Source organism: Arvicola amphibius, chromosome 6 (assembly GCF_903992535.2).
Source record: "Arvicola amphibius chromosome 6, mArvAmp1.2, whole genome shotgun sequence".
Classification (NCBI taxonomy): Eukaryota; Metazoa; Chordata; class Mammalia; order Rodentia; family Cricetidae; genus Arvicola; species Arvicola amphibius.
Window position 1 is genome coordinate 5,783,647 of NC_052052.2, and position 19,899 is coordinate 5,803,545.

The following is a 19,899-nucleotide window of genomic DNA, read 5'->3' on the forward strand; positions in this document are numbered from 1 at the left end:
GGTTTTCCATGTAGCCCTGGCTCTCCTATGTAGACCAGACTGTAGACCAGACTGCTTCTGCCCCTGAGCCTGAGATTATAGGTATAAGCCACATGCCAGCTCATGAACTTTCAAATTCATGATTTCATTTATTTGTTAAATGTAAGTTTAGTTATTAGGGAGGGCGAACACGTGCATGCCAATGTATTTTGCCTGCAGATAGACAGAGATTCCTCTGGAGCTGGAGTTACAGGCCATTGTTGAAGAAAAAAAAATGAAATAAAAGAAGGACATACCAACTCCTAAAGCGTGGAGATTTTTTCTGTAGATATAAGGGAGAAGGCGGCAGAGGGAAGAGTCCAGGCTGAATATGGCTGGCAGATTAAACTAGACCATGGAGAGAAACTGAGAGAGAGGCCAAGAGAGCGGCATAGCCAATGGCGAGGGAAAAGGAGCTGAAGCCTAGCCCCTGGAAAGGAGAGGTTTGTTTAAGGTAGGGCAGGGTGAGAAGTGCTGAGAGGAGCCACAGGTACTGAAGGATGCTGGGAAGAGTAACCCAGCAGCCACTCTGATCTGTTACTAGGTACCTCAGCTGGCCATTTGTCCAGGGTCTCACAGACCTAATAACTGTGAGCCACCTGACTTGACTAGGTGTTGGAGGAGAGAACCATTAGTTAGTTTCCAGGCACCCAGCTAGCTTAGGACCGAAATAATCACAGAGAAACTGTATTAATTAAAATACTGCTTGGCCCATTAGCTCTAACTATTGGCTAACTTTTAAATCTTAATTTAACCCATTTCTAGTAATTTGTGCATCACCATAAGGTTGTGGCCTACCAGCAAAGTTTTAGCACGTCTATCTCTGGCAGCTCCATGGCTTCTCTCTATCACTGCCTTCCTCCTCCCATATTATAGGCCAAACCAGTTCTTTATTCATTAACCAATAAAAGCAACACATAGACAGAAGGACCTCCCACAGCAGTTAGGTACTGTGAATTAATCTGGGTCCTCTGGAAGGACAGTATGTGCTCTTCACTGCTAAGCCAACTCAAATACATTATTTTAGACTAGTGGAAAAGATTAAAGGCATGGTGGCTGCAGTCAATCATGTTCACATAACCTTGTATTATTACTTGGTCTCTATAAATTACTTTCATTGCCGTAGCTCACGTTCAACTCCTGCTCAGGAAAGCCTTTCTTGTCAGGGACAGGAAGACAGCTCAACAGCTCAAAAAACTTGCCGCCAAGCCTGATAACCTGAGGCTTTGATCCCAAAAACCCACATGGTAGAAGGAAAGAAATGACGCTTGCAAGATGTCCTCTGACTTCCATAGTGCAAAAGTGGCGTGTTTCTCCTTCCTCACAAAATAAATGAACAGTTTTGATTGTTTTGTTTTGAGATAGGGATTCTCTGTTTACTCCTAGCTGTCTTAGAACTCTCTTTGTAGACCAGGCTGGCCTCAAACTCAAGAGATCTGCCTGTCTCTGCCTGCGCCTTTAATCCCAGGACCTGGCTTGTTTAATTTTTTTTTTTTAAGGTAACAATAGCAGAATGTCCTCCAGTGGGTACTCTGAGGATGACATCATCAGTTCATCCAGTATCCAAATACAAGTTTCAGTAAAGATGTTTGATACTAGGAACTCATTTGAAGATTTTCACAATCTTGAGGTTCAGATAGATTAGGATACAAACCTGGAGTTACAATGTCTTCTCCCTAGAATTTCAGAGACCAATGGCCAAGACCACAATTCTTGGTGTGTGTGTGTGTGTGTGTGCGCATGTAAATTACACCCTGTGCATGCAGAAGCACATAAATGTCAGATCAGCTGAGAGAACTGGATGTTCCTGTAAGTGGAGTTAAGGCAACCGTGAGAAGTCATGCTAGTGCTGGGAACTGAACACAGCTTCTGCAGAAGAACAACAACGCTCTTGTTGGCTGAGTCAATTCATTCTTTTGTTAATTTTTTATTTCTGTATATTTATGTGATTTAATTTTTATATATAAATTGTGTATGAGTGTGTGTCATGTGTGTGGGTGCCTGGAAATTACACAAAGAACTCTCAAAGCTTCTATGTAAGAACAGCAAGCTCTCTCAACTGCAGAGTCACAATTCATTTTTAAATCATAGCAACACCATAGCACCACTCTGGTGCTCTCTAAAGTGACATTCAGAGACTTACTGTGTTCAGCGCGTTGAGTGTGGTGTCATCCCGAGATGCCGCGACACAGCCATCCTCTGTAGAGCCTCCATCACACATCCCCGCAAATGCAGCCATGCTCCTTTGGAGAAAGGGATGGGGTTTCCTTCATCAGCACACATTAATATCCATTTACAGGGTAATTTTTTTGTTGTTGTTGTTTTGTTTTTGTTTTTCAAGACAGGGTTTCTCTGTGGCTTTGGAGCCTGTCCTGGAACTAGCTCTTGTAGACCAGGCTGGCCTCAAACTCACAGAGATCCGCCTGCCTCTGCCTCTCAAGTGCTGGGATTAAAGGTGTGCGTCACCACTGCCCGGCCTACCGGGTGATTTTTAACCCTCAGTTTGCAAACTCATGTTCAGTCAAGATTCCATTACATCACGTGCATTATGTCAGTCCTCAGTCAAGCCTCAAGAGTCTAACTCTTCCTCCTTGGGACAGAATTTGACTTGCAGAGGGTCTATGTTACATCTCCTGTTTTGTTTTCAAAATTTCAGATTAAGATTTCAAAACTGAACACATGAGTAATCTACTTCCCATGGTATTCCACTGGATTATGATAACTGGAAGTACCTGTATGCGCTATTACCAGACATTAATTAAAATTTAAGTCCTCAGAAGACAGGGAAGTTAATTTCTCTCTTCTATGTATCAATTAATTTTCACTGAACTAAAATTGAAAAGTGACAGAACAGGAAAAAACATTCAGTCACTTACCCCGTTTACAATAATCTCATCTCCACTCTGTGCAAAGCACTGCAGACAAAGGTAGGTTCTGTCTGCACTATGGCATGAAGGGACTGGTTTCTATTTTCATCTTTGTCATTTGGATATTTACAGGTTCTATAGGATAACCACAGATAAATGTTCCCATGTCGGAAAGCCATACAAATGTCAAGCTTGGGTCAGACACCAATGAGCAGCCACAGTACAGAGAACAAGAACTCAGTAATGTAACTGTAAGCTGAGGTCAGTGACTCGCTCAGCCGCAGTGACAGATGCAGATAATTACATGGATGGCTGAAGATACATTCCTTCTGAGACGTTCAAAAGTCTGATGTGAGGCAAATATCAAGAAGAGAAAATGGTAAGCAATCTTTGTCAGGTAAGTAAGGCTCACCAGGTCAGAAATCAATATTCCGAGTGAAGGAAAGGGAAAAAAAGACATTGTACTGACACTCATCAGTCTATACATCCTAATTCAGAAGGCAGCTGGGGCATTTCCCATTACCTTGCTGCCCTCAAGTACATGAGGAGGTCACAGTCGCTGACTCCAGGCATCCAGACAAGTTCCTCATGCTGAGTCACGGCATCACCATCTGGAGAAGGAAATGGTTGCAAATCTGGAAGTTTGGCCTGGAAGACAGGAATGGAGAAGTCACCATCAAGGTAAGCACTAGAAAGAGGCATCCCAGCATGCAGTGTCCTGGAAATGCGTGCTCTACAGAAAGGTAAGAGCAAAACCACAAATCACTGAAACTGGCCCATGCCACAACGGACCATTTCACCATAGATGTTACAACTGCACAATCCCTCTTCAGAAGCAGTGAGGGTGTCAAAGCCACCTGTACCAATGTGACCTCAAGAATGAAAAGATTGGATAAGAATGAAAAGATTAGAACAAACAACACCAAAAGGTATTACAGAGTGACAGCTCTGGATAAGAACAAGACATACATCTCCAATATACATTTTCAGGTCAGACACAGCAACTTATAGAACTCCACCTAAGGTTAAGATAAAAACAGTGAGCTACTAAAGTTAACACTGAAACAGTTTAATTAATGTAAGTGGTAGAAATAGCATAGTTTGGGAAGAAAAGTATCAAGAGACAGGAAGAAACTCTGGAAAAAGACAAGTCTGAGATTTACTATGACTCTGCTGAATGAACTGAATAGTATACATAAAAACAAACCACCAGGGTGGTGGTGGCGCACGCCTTTAATCCCAGCACTTAGGAGGCAGAGGTAGGCGGATCTCTGTGAGTTCGAGGCCAGCTGGGTCTACAGAGTGAGTTCTAAGACAGGCTCCAAAAGCTACAGAGAAACCCTGCCCCAGGAAAAAATAATTAATTAATTAAAGCAATTAAAAAAAGCAAATCACCTGATGTAACACATACATTCCAAGTAAGAACATAAGTGATCACAACAACCAAGATTCTAAGTAATCAGATTTCTTACCTGCACTCTAAGGCAGAACAGGGGTAAGCAGGCAAGTACAATGGCTACTGTAACTACCAGATGTAATGATCTGCTCTGTCCCTTTAAGAGACAAGCCATGTCCACTCCCTCCCCTGCCTGCAAAGGTAAGCTGATCTTTAGCTTCCAGCCTGAGTCCTTTACTTCTTCCCCCCCTCCCCTTCTCCCCTTTCCCCTCCATAACCCACTAAACAAATATCCAACCTCACTCTGCATGGCCTGCCTATCTATGCCTCTGTCTCTCCCGTGGCTGTGCGGCTCCCTGCCCAGGACCAGCGGCCAGCGTGCTCCTCATGGGACTAACTGCCCCATTGAGGTCTCTTACCCATCCCGTGGCTCCCGGCAGTCACTAGAGGAGCTACACTGTCCCTGCCTGGGACTGGCTGCTCTCGTTCTCAGGAACTGATGCCCACTGCCTGCCACCACTTTGGGGACTAGTGGCATGGTCTCAGGAACCTCTGCCCGCTGCAGCCACTTGGAGATCCACAGCATTCTGTTAAAACCATAACATCAGAGGCCTAGGGAAGGACCTACAAGTTACCTGACATTCTTGTTGTAAGAGCCAAAGTTATGTTTTAAGTTTTAATCATGGTGCCTAAAAGATAAAACAAAAATGCCTCTGTAAGCTCAAAACCTGAAAAAAAAAAAAAACAAAAAAAAAAAACAAAACCTGTGAGCCCAATGCCCAAGGACAAATACTTCCTGAAGTATTAGCTGCTATTCAGGTAAGATAACAAGCCCTGTTTTCACTTCTCTAAATAAGTTTGGTTGACCCAACTGCACCAGATGTGCTTGATCACAGGTAGGCAGGATGATTCATAGGCAGGAGGTTCATCAAGAATGGATGTTTGCCACTAGTTGGATGGTTGAAAGTACAATAGCTTTGTGGGTTTGACTTTGAAAGTAACTGGCGCGTCTTTAATTCTAATACTCTAAGGCAAAGGCAGGCGGAAATCTGTGAGCTCAAGGCCAGCCTGGTCTCCATAGAGAAACCCTATCTCAAAAACCAAAACCAACCAAACAACAAAAAAAGCACCTGGTCAATATACCTCATGGCCATTTTTCTGGGAACCCTGAAATGGATCTGCTCAGAGTTTATCATCCTGGCTAGTATTTAATTAAAGCTTGCTTCAAATTTGGCTCAAAATTTTGGTAATAGTCTTATGTTGTTTTGATATTTTACACTGTGCTGAAATTCCTAGGAACAGTTTAAGTGAAAAAAGCAGACCAATGTAGAAGCAAACACTGGAAACGCACAGTGACACATAGTAACAGTCTAGCAGACTTGGAACAAAATTCCACATCCCAATCTGCATTAGGTAGGCTGCTTATCAGCCACGTGCTAGGAGAGGGAAGTGATGGGGAATCTTTGTCAGCCAATGATCTTTAAGGGGAACCCTCACTTTTCCCAACCAAGGAGACTCTGGCTGGTTGACAGGTTTGGAGGCAGTCCTGCTATTCGGTCCACAAAGATCTCAAATTCACAAATCTCCTGCCTCAGCCTACCAAATGCAGGAACTGGCACCACTCTAAGCAAAATAATGATCTTTCACAGTTAGTATTCACTTTATATCTTTTTGGGTGTCCCGTGTCCCCCCCCTCCCCCCGCAGACCCTGACAGGGTTTCTTTTCCGTGTAACAATCCTAGCTGTTCAGGAACTAGCTCTGCAGACCAGGCTGGCCTTGACCTCACAGAGGTCCACCTGCGCCCTGCTGGAATTAAAGGCATGAACTACCACCACCAAGCTTATAAGCTATCAGGTCTAAAAGTTCCCTTTCCCCTAAAGGCCAAGACTTTTAAAAAAAAAAAAAAAAGAAAGAAAGAAAGAAGGGCTGCAACAGGTAAACAAGCCTAAAAGCTTTATTTACTAGAAAAGCAGAACCCACCCTTAATCCTCCAGGAACCTCCCTTAACCTTTCCCCAAAGTCGGCTATCTCTGTCAAGGCACCAAGTTCTGTATCAATCCCGACAGCCTGTATCAGTGCAGATGGCCACACTGTCATATAAAATCTGTTTGCTTTTCCACCACTTTCACCTGTCCAACCCCAGAGAGTGTCTTGGCAATTAAATCCTTCCAAAAAACACAGTGATCTAGTTCAGTTTTTTTCTCTGCCCCATCACAAGGTGTCACAATTAATTCTACTTAATATGAAAAGAGGATGGATGCCCATTTGGAAAGTCAATGACGTCAGTACTGGCTTTGCATCCCCAGGCCAGGTCCAGTCTCTAGTATACAATGGCTCTTCATTAAATGAAAACGTTATTGTAGTTGGGGAATAGGACCAATCCCTGGAGGAGGGTGTTATAAGAAATACAATTGGGTGACATAGAACAAAACATGGAAATGGCTTTTAATGGTAGAATATGAGGCCTAAACAAGAGGAATACAGGTGACCAACAGACTCCAGTCTTCTCCATCACAGTCACTAGGGGGACCATGTGGCAGTATCCTCAAAACTGCAGTAAGGACTGGCTCTCCAGGCAGGCAGGTCTCTTTCGGAGGACATATGCAAAGATGTGTCACAAACATCAGTGCACACGGGTCATTCACTGTGGCATTACTCGTAACTGGGAATCTCTGAAATGCTACATCAAATATAGGAGACAAGGGGGGGTGGGGTGGGGGAGGTGAGGAAGAGGCAACTTTGGATGACAGACCATCACTGAAAGCAAACAGAGAGAAGGGAGCCCAGGGAGTGCGTATCATCTACCATTATGTAAAGGGCAAGAGGAAATAAAAGAAAACGGGAAGAAGAATATCATTGTAAAGTCAACACATAATAGAACATTATAAAATCCCTAAATTAAATGAAAAATTACATGCAACAAAAGCTGAATTGGTTCTACTCAGGAACTATTTTAAGCAATGCTAAAACATTAATTTACCTGCACAGCCCTCATGGGCTAGAGTAAAAAGGTAAAACAGAATTTAACAGCACACTTGTTCCCAGCAACTGTGAATACAGTTCAGTGGCAAAGTATGTGTAATGCACAGGCAAGGCCCTGCACTAAATCCCAGCACCAAAGGAAGCCAAAGGAAAGCATTCTAATAGTCTATAGCAGTGTGAATATTGTTATTTGTGGTTATAAAATAAATCATACACAGGAGAAAGATAGATTTAGATGAAGCTGGGCAATGGTGACACATGCCTTTAATCCCAACACTCGGGAGGGAGAGGAAAGTGTATCTCTGTGAGTTCAAGGCCAGCCTGGTCTACAAAGTGAATTCCAGTACAACCACGGCTACACAGAGAAGCCCTGTCTCAAAAAAAAAATAAAAAAATAAAACCAGATTTAGATGAAAGCAGAGCAGGGTTAATAGAAATGTTAAAGTTTTAAGTAACAAGATCAGAATAAACTTAAACATGTAGTATTACACACACATACACAAACAGAACCAGAGTGAGAAGAAGGGACAGGGTGTTTGAGATCACTGATTTGGAGCTGCAGAGCTGGCCCAGAGTTCACGCAGTGCACATTTAACTGTAACTCCAGCTCCAGAGGGGACCCAATGTCCTCTTCTGAGCTCCTTGGGCAACCAGACTCATGAGTACATGCCTCCACAGACACAAGCATGCTCTAAACTCTAAAGTAAAAGCAAATACTGAAAAAAAGGAAATTACTGGATTTTTTCTCTTTCCTATTTTATATATGTGGTGTGCACATATGTCTGCATCTTATTGTATGTAAGTGGGTGGGGACACGCAGAGAGGCCTGTGGTTAAAGCAGAAAATCACCCTCAATTCCCCTTTGATTTTATTGACGGAGGCCTCTCCCTCAAACCCAGAGCTTACCACTATCACTGCTCTGGGGACCTCAGTTCTGAATTCTTCTACTGGAATTGTGGGACCAACGCCATGCACACTTGGCATTTTTGTAGATTCTGGGTATCAGAATGAATTCTGGTTCTCACACTTGCAGGTCAAGTGCTTTATTTTGTTTTTAATTGCACTGATTTATTTTTGTGTCATGAGGTTGGTGGTATACCACAGCAGAAATGTAGAAGTCAGTCAAGAGTCAGGTCTCTCCTCCAACCATGTAGGTGCCAGGATCACACTTCAGTTGCCAGGCTTGAGCCATCTTGCCAATCAAACGCAAGTGACCACTAACTCACCCCCCAATCCCAAGATATTACAGACTTTGGTTTGGTGTGAAATATTATAGTTTTGTCTTTTATAAGAGGGCTTTTTTTTCTCATTGTGCTATTTGTAATTAAAATGATGGAGTGACTCACTTCAATTACCACAGGTAGGAAGCAGCCCGAGGAGATCAGACAGGACAAGTCTCACTAGAACTCTACAATGCTCCGTGACACTGAGGACTATATTCTGTTCCCACATTTGTATGTGTTACTATCTTCCCTAAGAAAAAAGCTAAAACTTTAAAAAGGTAATAAGATTTTGGTACTTTAAAAGTTGACTATTAAAATATATTTCCAGCTCTGATATTAAATTAGCATTTGATTTAGACAAAAGCATACAAAACCCAAGTCTAGCAAACCTGCTTCTTTCTGGACTCTAGATGCATCCTCCTCCTCCAGCAGCACCTTTTCTGTTAGGGTAGGAAATAAATCTTATTTTTTGGGTTTTTTGAGACAGGGTTTCTCTGAAGCTTTGGAGCCTGTCCTGGAACTAGCTCTTGTAGACCAGGCTGGCCTCAAACTCACAGAGATCCCAAGTGCTGGGATTAAAGGCATGCGCAACCACCGCCCAGCAGAAATAAATCTTAAGTCAAAATCCAGTATGAAGATCCTGCAATCCTGGGAACAAACTGTAGGAGAGAAAATGGGCGAGGGGGGAGGGGACAAAACCAACAAAACAAAACACAAAGGCGAGAAGAGAAATGGGAGTGTGACTGAGCAATGCCAGGCAAGCACTGGATCCTTGATTCCCAATACAGCTAGAGGCTGGTGACAGGGCTCAGTGGGGAAAGTGCTTGCTGCCAAGCTTGACAACCTGAGTCTGATCCTTAAGACCTACATAGTAGGAGAAAATTTATTCCTGCAAGTTGTCCTCTACTGTACACAGGTGCCCCCAAGAGACAGACAGACAGACAGACACACACACACACACACACACACAATAGGTAACTGTAAACAAACAAACAAAATAAAAGCCCAAGGACATTCTTCTAGTACATGCCTGTAATTTCAGCATTGAAAAGGCAGAGTCAATCTGGGCCACATAGTGACTCCTTGTTAAAATAAAATAATAAAATAAAACAAGGACTAGAGGTTAAAAGTGCAGACCGCTTTTCCAGAGGATCCAAGTCTGGTTCCCAAAACCCATGCCAGGCAGCCCAGACTGTAATTCCAGGGGATGTCAAGCTCTCGTCGAGCCTCCACAGCACCTGCACTCATGTACTGATGCCCCCACTTAGGCATATACATATACATGTAATTTAAAAGTAATTTTAAAAAGCAGGGCACGGTGATGAATACTTGAATCCCACACTTGGCAAGAAAGGCCAAATTCTCTGTGAGTTTATAAGCCAGCCTAGGCTATATACTGAGTTTCAGGCCTGCCAGGGCTATAAATATAGTGAGACCTTGTCTCAAATACTAACAACAATAACAAAAATATATCGCAAAACAAACTAAACAACCAAAATCAAAAAACAAACAAATGAAAAAAACTCAACAATAACAGCAACAACAAAAAAAATCCAAAAAAGCAGAAATTCCAGTCCAGAGCCAGGGACAGTAGTACAGGTCACAGGCAGAGAACCTACTTAGTATGAGCAAGGCTTTGGTCCCCTCTCACCACTGGTGGTGCACGCCTTTCATTTCAGCACTGGGAGGCAGAGGCAGGTGGATTTCTGTGAATTCGAGGCCAGCCTGGTCCACAGGAGCTACTTCCAGGATAGCTAGGGCTGTTACACAGAGAAACCTGTCTCAAAATATCAAATAAATAAGTGAATGAATGAGTGAATGAATAAATAAATAAATATGTATTTGTAAAGTTACTGCTCTATATTCTTCTAAAATGGGTAAACTCTACAGTTTTGTTTTGAGACAGGGTTTCACTATGTAGCACTAGCTGTCCTGAAATTCCCTCTATAGACCAGGCTGACCTCCAACACACAGATCCACCTACTTCTGCCTCCATTAACTGCAGGAATTAATCATTTTCTAAAATTTCCTATTTCTCATTTATTTGTTTGTTTTGGTTTTTAGAGACAAGGTATCTCTGTGTAGCCCTGGCTGTCCTGGAAATAACTCTGTAGAATAGGTTAGACTGGAACTCACTGAGATCTACCTGCCTCTGCAGCCACAGTGCTGGGATTAAAAGGGTGTGGCACCACTGACTGGCTTTACTTTTTAAACTATTATTATTAACTTTAAAGTTATGGGACAAAATTAAAGGTTTCATTATAAAACTTCCATAAGACTTCTATAAAACTGCAGCTGTGCACACTCACTCCAGATCATCCTCATTTTCCTCCTAGCCATTGTTCCAATCTTCACAGTTGCTTTGCTTGTTTGTTTTAATACATGATAGTCTGGGCAGGAGGAGAGACCTCTGGTGTTAGATGCAGTGCATGTGCCTGTACCCTAGCACTGAGGAGACTGAGACAGGAGGACTGAAAGTTCAGTCTAGCCTGTGCTACATAAACAGATTTAAGGCCAGTCTTACTACAGATGAAGACACTGTCTCAAAACCTTCCAGCTGGGGAGACCTCAGTGGGTGAGAACACACTGATGGTACAAGCATGAAGACCTTATATGAAAGGCCAGCTGTGGACCTGTAGCCCAGCAGATGGGGACAGGATAAAGGAACTGCTGAAGCTTGCTGGCAACTAGCCTGCTCCAACACCAGTGAAAGGAAAGACTGTCTCAAAGGAACAAAGAAAGTAAAGAATGATCAAGCAAAACACCTGACATTCTCATCTGGACACACACAGTCATGCACACAGACACAGACAAGACAGACAGACAGACAGACACACAAGCAGATACGCACACAGACACACACCAGTACCTCACAAAGCCTTATACACACACATACACACACACACACCAGTACCCCACAAAACCTTTAGCTCTATATTTAAGAGAACTAGAGAATTATCAATAACTACTCTAAGATACAACTAGAAAGAACAAAAATAATTTATTTGCTTTTATTTCGTATGTATTGGTGTTTTGCCTACATGTATGTCTGTGTGAGGGAGTTGTGAGCTGCCATGTGTGTGCTGGGAATTGAAGTCAAGTCCTCCAGAAGAGCAGCTGGTACGCTTAACCACTGAGCCATTTCTCCAGCCAACAAGAATAAAGATAAAGCAGAAAAATAGAAAATAAAAAGTTATTAAGTTAGTAAAATTTAGTTTACCTGATGGCTGGGGCCAACTCGAATTTCTCCTTGTGTGCTATTCAGCCTCCTGCAGAGAAGAGAGCAGAAAGTTAACAGAGCTGTTCTGATAAGCCTTCCAAAAGTTTTCAAGGGAAGTCAATCACTCCACGTAGATGAGAGACAGCTTATATTTTAATATTTATTTATGTGTATGTACCTCTGCCTGAGTATATTTGTGTCCACAGAGGACTAAAGAGGGCAGCAGGTGGACAACCCTGAAACTGGAGCTACAGCTGGTTGTGAGCTGCCACGTGGGTGCTGGGAATGGAACCTGAGTCCTCTGAAGGAGCAGCCAGTGCTCTTAACTCCTGAGCCATCTCTCCAGCCCCAGAGAGATGTCTTAAAAGGAGGCCACTCCTTCACTGTTTCCAACATTGCTTCAGCTACACATGCTACATGCACAGGTCCTTAACCTCTCATCTCCCTCAAAATCTGACTGGACCACCTGCTGGTTTGGGGAAGGACCTCTCCATGTAGCCCTGGCTGTCCTCCTCACACTCACCCTGTAGTTAAGGGTGAGCCTGAACTTCTGACCTTTCTTCCTCCCTTCCTGAGGCTGAGATTACGAGTGTGTATTCATCCTGAAGACCAGACCCAAGGACCATGCATGCTTGCGTGACAGGCAAGTACTCTATCAACTGAGCTATGTGCCCAGTCTCACTTTCTACTTTTATTCCATCAAGAACACAGTTTGGGTGGGGGTGAGGGGGGCGCAGCAGCACTGACAAGGTGAGAGAGGGCAGTGACAACAACAAGGTGATCCCAGTCCTAAGATTCTGGAACTGACCTGGCAGGGTGGCAGCACCCATCTCCCAATGAGAAAGATCACAGATATCATACCAAAACATAAGACACTCCATTCCAGAAGAAACTTCAAAAAATACTAAGAGAAGTTAAGCAAACCAGCTAGGCTTCCAGTGTCTAACCAGCTGTCCACAGGCCACATGCAGTCAAACTGGCTATGACCGTGGCCCAACCAAACTGGTAAGTCCTGGCAATTGTTTTATGACTCCACTGTGTGGTTCTTGAATGTAAGTTCGGGTGCCAGCCAACTCCTGCCTGAGGTGAAGAAGCTGTTCATTGGTTGTTTTGTCACACAGATCCCCAAACAACCAAGTCACTCTGCCTGGAGTGGACTGGACGCCTCTGGAGCAGAGAAAGGGCAGGACAGCAAGGCAGAAGACAGGCATTTTCAGGAGGGAATAAAACCACAACACGACAGAGGCAGGCAGACAAGAAGGGGGCTCTGGTGGTAAAGTACTTATACCAAGGGCTCATTCTGTTGCAGCCGGCAGCAGCCTCCCTCTCTGACACAGAAGCTTGTAGATGGACTCGTCTAGGAGGTTTATGATTCAAAAACTATGCCAAGTATTCAACTAGCCAGGCCATGACTTACTTTCTACAACTAACTGCTTGGGTTTTTGTTTATTGTTTGGCGTTCTGGTTTTGTGAGAAAGGGTTTCTCCGCGTAGCCCCGGTTGTGCTGAAACTCACTCCATAGACGAGGTTGGCCTTGAACTCAGAGATCCTCCCGCCTCTGCCTCCAGAGTGCTGGGATTAAAGGCGTGGGCCGCCATACTCAGCGTAACAGTTTGTTTTCTAAGTTGGTGTGAGCCACACTATTTTCATCCTAACATGTCCATTTCTATTTCCTAGGGAGCCATGATCAAAATAGCCTGCCAAAGCATTTCCACTGACTTTCCAAATGCTTTTCTGACTACAAGTATCTCCAGTCAAGACCTATTACACCTCAGAAAGCTTAAGCCACAATTGCTACAGCTCAATCTTTAGCCTGTTCTAGAATGTCTGTGCTACTTTAGGGTGCCCTAATGATTGATTACAAAAATCTTTCTGATACCACTGATACCCACAGCCCTAAAGTAATATGCCACAAAATAAAAACAACCCTCAAGCACCTTATGGAACTACGGATCTACTCCTATTTCTAAAAATAGAAGGGACCCAATGTGAAGGAATACACCTGCAATCCTTAGCACTTGAGAGAGCTGGGACAGGAGGCTTTTAATTCAAGGACAACTTTGGCTACACTATGAAACCATGTTATAAAAATTCCCCAAAAATTCAGTGATGGTAAGTACCGGGTATTCGATGGACCCTGTGTGGTTCCCCTAAGCCCTTCCTAGACCTCTTTGTGGCCCTGCGGCCTTTCCTGCATGGTTCGTCAGGCTGATGAACTAGTTCTTCCTTGGAACTCTATGCCAGAAGGACCTCTAATTTTAAGAAGACAAAAATGGCATCCAGTGGTCAGGGAGAAAGAAAGGGCCCTAAGCTTGAACTGACTGAAGAACAGAAACAGAAAATCTGGGACGCTTTTGATCTCTTCGATGCTGATGGAACTGGAACGACAGACATTAAGGAACTCAAGGTTGCAATGAGGGCCCTCGGCTTTGAACACAAGAAAGAAATCAAGATGATGATTAAGTGAAATTGATAAGGAAGGGACAGGAAAAATTAACTTTAGTGTCTTTTTGATAGTGATGACTCAGCAAATGTCTGAGAAAGACACCAAAGAAGAAATCCTGAAAGCTTTCAAGCTCTTCGATGATGATAAAACTGGGAAAATATTCAAAAATCTGAGGTGTGTGGCCAAGGAGTTAGGTAAGAACTTGACTGAGGAGGAGCGCTCGGAAATGACTGATGGAGCTGATGGATGGAGATGGCGAGGTCGATGAGCCAGAGATCCTGCGCATCATGAAGACCAGTCTCTAGTAAGATCTAAAGGTGCTTCTTTTTCTACTGCAAGCACGTGACTAGATTTAGTGCCTGCTATTTTGTGAAATATGTTTTTTGAGAACCCCCCTTCCCCAACCTCTGGAAATAACTAGCCATGACCTTGAATCTATTCTTGACTTTTGAAGTTTCTTTGATATTAAGTTCTTTGTACCTTTACCTGCTGACTAATTCAACAGGACAGAACAAGAGCACACAATGGGGCAAAGGGTCTGAGAGTGAGTGCAGCCACTCTGCCTTCCATTACTTCACACTGCTCATGCATTTCACACAGCTGCAAACATACCATGGCTTCTTAGATGTCCATGTATCCATGTCATCATAAGCAGTGGTTGTTCTAAAACTGTTCTAGTTTTTAGTTGACACTAGAGTGCAGTTTTTCCTCTTATAAAACATAGTGAATGCTTGCTGTGGCATTTGGATGCGTATTAATGGATTTGTTTGGTTTGAAAAATAAAACCTTTCTTAGCCGGGCGGCGGTGGTGGACATCTACAAGAGTTAGTGCTCCAAAGTCACACAGCGAAACCCTATCTCAAAATAAAAATAAAAATAAAAATTAAAAAAAAATAAAAACAGGGAAAGAAAAAGAAAACCTTTCTTAATTAAAAAAAAAAAATCCCCAAAAGTTATGCAGTGGTGGGACACACTTTTAATATCAGCACTCAGAAGGTAGGGGCGGGCAGATCTTTTAAGTTCAAGGCCAGCATGGTCTACAGAGTCCAGGACCAATACATAGAGAGAAACCCTGTCTCAAAGAAACAACAAACAAATGGAAAAAGGAAGGCTAGAGAGATGGTTCAGCAGTTAGGAGCACTGGCTGCTCTTCCAGAGGACTGAGTTCATTTCCAGCACCTATATGGCAGTTCATAACTGTCTGTAATGGGATCTGATGCCCTCTTCTGGTGAACAAATGTACATGTAGACAAAGTGTCCACATATATAAAATATGTAAATGAATCTTTAAAAATAAAATTTTTAAGAAGTCCAAAAAGAAAAGAACAGGAAGCAAACAACTATTACATTAAGAATTAACAAAGACCTTTAATTTCAGCACTTGGGCAGCAGAGGCAGGCAGATCTCAGAGTTCGAGGCCTGGTCTACAGACAGGCTCCAAAGCTACAGAAAAATCCTGTCTCAAAAAACTGAAAAGGAGGAGGAGGAGGAGGAGGAGGAGGAGGAGGAGGAGGAGGAGGAGGAGGGAAGAGGAGGGGGAGGAAGGAGGAGGGAGGGAGGATGGAAGGAGGAGAAAGAGAGAGGAGGAGGAGGAGGAGGGGGGGAAGAGGAGGGGGAGGAAGGAAGGAGGAGAAAGAGGGAGGAGGAGGAGGAGGAGGAGGAGGAGGAAGAGGAGGAGGAGGAAGAGGAGGAGGAGGAGGAGGAGGAGGAGGAAGAAGAAGAAGAAGAAGAAGAAGAAGAAGAAGAAGAAGAAGAAGAAGAAGAAGAAGAAGAAGAATTATTAACAAAGGAGGTGCTACGTGCAAGGGTTTCATAGGAGCCTAACTAAATGAGAACACTCTGGTATGGTTTGGTCTTCAAGGTGCTAAGGATGAAACCGAGGTCCTATGCATTCTAGGGAAGTGTTCCACCATTGAACCACACCCCCAACTCTGTGTTTCTTTGAAGTTTTTAAAAAGGAAGATTAAAGAAGGTAAGTAGGAAATGAAATACAAATTAACAGCAAAATAGAACATTTTAAAATGAAATGACTTAAAAACTATATATAATGCTTAAAAATAACAGCATTAACCTATAACATCTAGGAAATGAAGAATGTAGACTAAATATTACAATTATCAGATGGCCTTTCTTTCATTTTAAAATTTATTTCAATTTATTTTATGTACATTGGTGTGAAAGTATCGGATTTCCTGGAACTAGAGTTAAAAACAGTTGTGTCATGTGGGTGCTGGGAACTGAACCCAGGTCCTCTGGGAGAGCAGCCAGTGCTCTTAACTGCTGAGTCATCTCTTCAGGCTCTACGGTCTTAATTTCTATAGAACAGACCAGTTTCGGACTGGCTATAGCCAAAGACCACCTTAAATTAAACTTCTGGTCCTCCTCTTTCCACCTCTCGGGTGTTGGAATTATTCAGAGTGCATGTACCAAGTCTAGTCTGGACGCTGCTAGGGACAGAACCCAGGGCTTTCTGCACACTAGGTAAGCCCTCCACTCTAGCAGCCAAGCTAAAGTTCTAACATATTTTAGGTCAAAGACATAAAGAAGTTGAAAGCAACATGTCCCATTTCAGAGGAACTGTGAGACCGTAAACTAGAGAGAGGAGCTAGAAGACTGCTCACGAAGAGCACTTGGTGCTCTTGGAAAGAACCTGAGTTCAGCTAGCAGCACTGGCCTCAGATCCAGTGTGGTGGTACACATCTGTGCTCTCACTTATTCAGGAGTTCAAGGCTATCAACCACAGTTTGCATACTGAGTTCTAGGACAGCCATGATTACATAGTGGACCCTATCTCAAAAGAACAATAACTTTCCAGGCCCGAGCTAGCAGAGAACAAAGATGGGTCACCCCCCCATCTCTTGATCTAAGTGGGGAGACACAATCAACCACAATCTGATCAGTGCTGGGCAGTTGGCCACCATCATACCAAGTGCCACCTATGGTTTCTACTTCGAGCATGTACGAGAAGAAAAGCAACAGTTGTACAGGAAACTGCATGTTCCCACAGCAGTTCAGACCCAAAGAAACACACAGAGGTTTATATTAATTATAAACTGTTTGGCCTATTAGCTCAGGCTTATTATTAATTAATTAATTAATTTATTTATTTATTACGTATACAGTATCTGCCTGCATGTACACCTGCATGCCAGAAGAGGACACTATATCTTATTATAGATGGTTATGAGCCACCATGTGATTCCTGGGAATTGAACTCAGAACAGCCAGTGCTCTTAACCTCTGAGCCATCTCTTCAGCCCCTGCTTAGGCTTATTATTAATTAGCTTTTACAACTTAAATTAGCCATAATTCTTTTCTGTTTAGCCACATGGCCTGGTTGGTACCTTACTCAGTGCAATATTTTTATCCTGCTTCTTCTATGTCTGGCTGGTGACTGCAGACTGAGTCCTTCCTCTTCCCAAAATTCTTAGTCTGGTTGCCCTGCCTGTACTTCCTGTCTGGCTACTGGTCAATGAGCATTTTATTAAACCAATAAGAATGACAAATCTTTATGGTGTACAAAACATTTCCCACAGCAGTGGCCAAACACCATTTGATGAGCGAGTACAGGGTAGGGAAATGGAAGGCAATGGTTCATGGCCTGGGGAGAGAGGCAGATCAGAGAGGTGAAGGAACAGGCTAACATGAACAGTCTGCTTGTCACCCGAGTCCAAGGTGATGTCTGGGCCTGGGCCATTGCCAGGGGACAGGTCTTGGTATGAGGCCCTGAAGTAGCCAATGTAGCCTGTCACCACTGAGGACAGTTCAGAGGTCTGTAGTCCTAACCATCATCTGGGGCCATGTTGGTATTCAAAGGTCATGCTGCCATGGGTAACATGCCAATCTGACTGGCCTGTGCTGCCACCTTGAGCCACGATGACATCCGGGCCTAGGCTACTGCTGAGGACTACGTCCGAGTCTGTGGTCTACCATAGCTGGGGTATGTGTTGATATCCCTGGCCCATGCTGTCATTATAGGTTACACAGATGTCCAGGGTCTAGGCTGCAATCTGTGGTCATGGTGTCTTTTGGGCCAGGGCTGCTGCCAAGGGCGATGTATGCAGCTAGAGTCTGAGTTTATATGTGTGGCTCCTGTTACCATTGAGGAGGATGTGTGGATGACTAGAGTCTGGTCAGCTACTTAAGATCATGTCTGTGTCCAAGGAAGGACCATGCTGTAGCTGGGGCCATACTGATCTGATTGGCCTGTGCCACCACTGGGGTCATGGTGACATCCTATCCGGGTTCATAGTCCTGCTGCAGCTGGGATCTGTGATGATGTCCATGGCCTGTGTTAACATAAAGGATCACTGAAATCATGCTGTGCAGAGCCAGTCCTGCCCTTTACTGGCACTGGGATAGCTAGGAGAGGTGGCCCCTGCACTCGGGAAAGATGGCTCCACTCCTTACCACAGGCGTGCACCTCACCTGCATAGCACAGTAGAGCTGGCCCTGTGGTAGGGGATTCAGGTGAGCCAACACACTGCCCCCTACAGCATTGGGAAAGAGGGCCCTGTACCTCACCTGGGCAAAACAGTAAAGCTGGCCCTGGTGGTATGAGTGTGGGTGACCCAAATCTGAGAGCAGAAGAACTAACTGGCTGCACTCCTTGTTCAGGCTGCAATGGGTGAGCTAACTGAAGCAATGCTGGGGAGCTTGCCCAGATAGTGATGTAGAGTCTATGTTGGCAAGCTAGTGGGCTGACTGACCCAGCTACCACCCAGGACCAGAACCAGGGCTATGAGTTAGTCCACCCCAACACCCATCTCATCTAGGAACCGTTGGAACATGTAAGTGGGAAAAACCTACAGATCTAAAACAGCAAGATCTCCATGACACAGGACAACAGGATATCTGAGAGGAGTCCCAGTGAGAGCCCATTATTGGTGCTATAGCAGAAGCCAGAGGCCTCCAGCCAGATCAAATGACTTGTTACAATGGCCACTTGCAAGTGACAAGGAAAGGGTTAAAAGGTGAACTGTGACTCAATGGGCAATGGTCACACTACAGCTTCCATGATGAGATTCTTTTCCTTTGGTGGTTTGTTTTTTGGTTTTTCTTTTAAACCTTTATTTGGGGATGGGAGAGCCCTTTTTGTTTTTTCTTTTCAATCTTTATTCGGGGTGTGAGGTTACAAGAGCAGAGAGCAGTGGAAACGGAATGAATGAAATCCACAAAGAATAAATAAAAGTTTATTTTTTTTAAAAAAACAATAGCAGTATCAACAAAAAGCATAATGAAAATAAAGTCATTGTTCTAGAATTACCTAACAATAGCACACAACTATATTCTCCTGTAATTTTTAAATCATATGAAGAAAACCCAGCCCCACACAGCTATGTAACTGGAGAGGGCAGAACACTTTAATACTGCTGCATTTGTTGCTTTTGAGGCAGAGTCTCAATACTTTGCCTGACCTCAGACTTATGACCCGCGGAGTCACCATTACAGAAGTGTACCACCACGCTTGTTCACCATCTTTCTGGTTCCACACCAAGACATAATGAGAGCTGATAAATTTAAGGCTATGTGTAATGTTTTTGCTTCTGTTTTGCTTAATTGCTGGGATGGCAAGCACCTTACCACCAAATTAAGTTTCCACATAAAGATTTCCTTACAATGTTAACATAAATCTTTATTAATAATCTTCTGGACTCACAAAAGTACAAAAGGAAAGAATCAACTCCACAAAGTTGTCCTCTGACTTCCACCTGTGTATCACGGGATGTACATGTCCACACATAAA

At 43.6% G+C, this 19,899-nt stretch overlaps 1 protein-coding gene and 1 pseudogene across 10 annotated transcripts in view; one reads left to right on the forward strand and one right to left on the reverse strand.

Moving 5' to 3' along the window:
- Rere (arginine-glutamic acid dipeptide repeats) overlaps positions 1-19,899 on the reverse strand; it is a 343,378-nt gene that overhangs the window by 112,293 nt on the left and 211,186 nt on the right. For all 10 annotated transcript variants that reach the window (XM_038333039.1, XM_038333048.1, XM_038333047.1 and 7 more), the window contains 3 exons: positions 11,708-11,756; positions 3,409-3,533; positions 2,162-2,261 (listed from right to left, as the gene is read on the reverse strand). In XM_038333039.1, coding sequence (XP_038188967.1) covers positions 2,162-2,261; positions 3,409-3,533; positions 11,708-11,756 — 274 coding nt within the window. The remainder of the gene's footprint in view (positions 1-2,161; positions 2,262-3,408; positions 3,534-11,707; positions 11,757-19,899) is intronic.
- LOC119816300 lies at positions 12,690-14,458 on the forward strand (annotated as a pseudogene).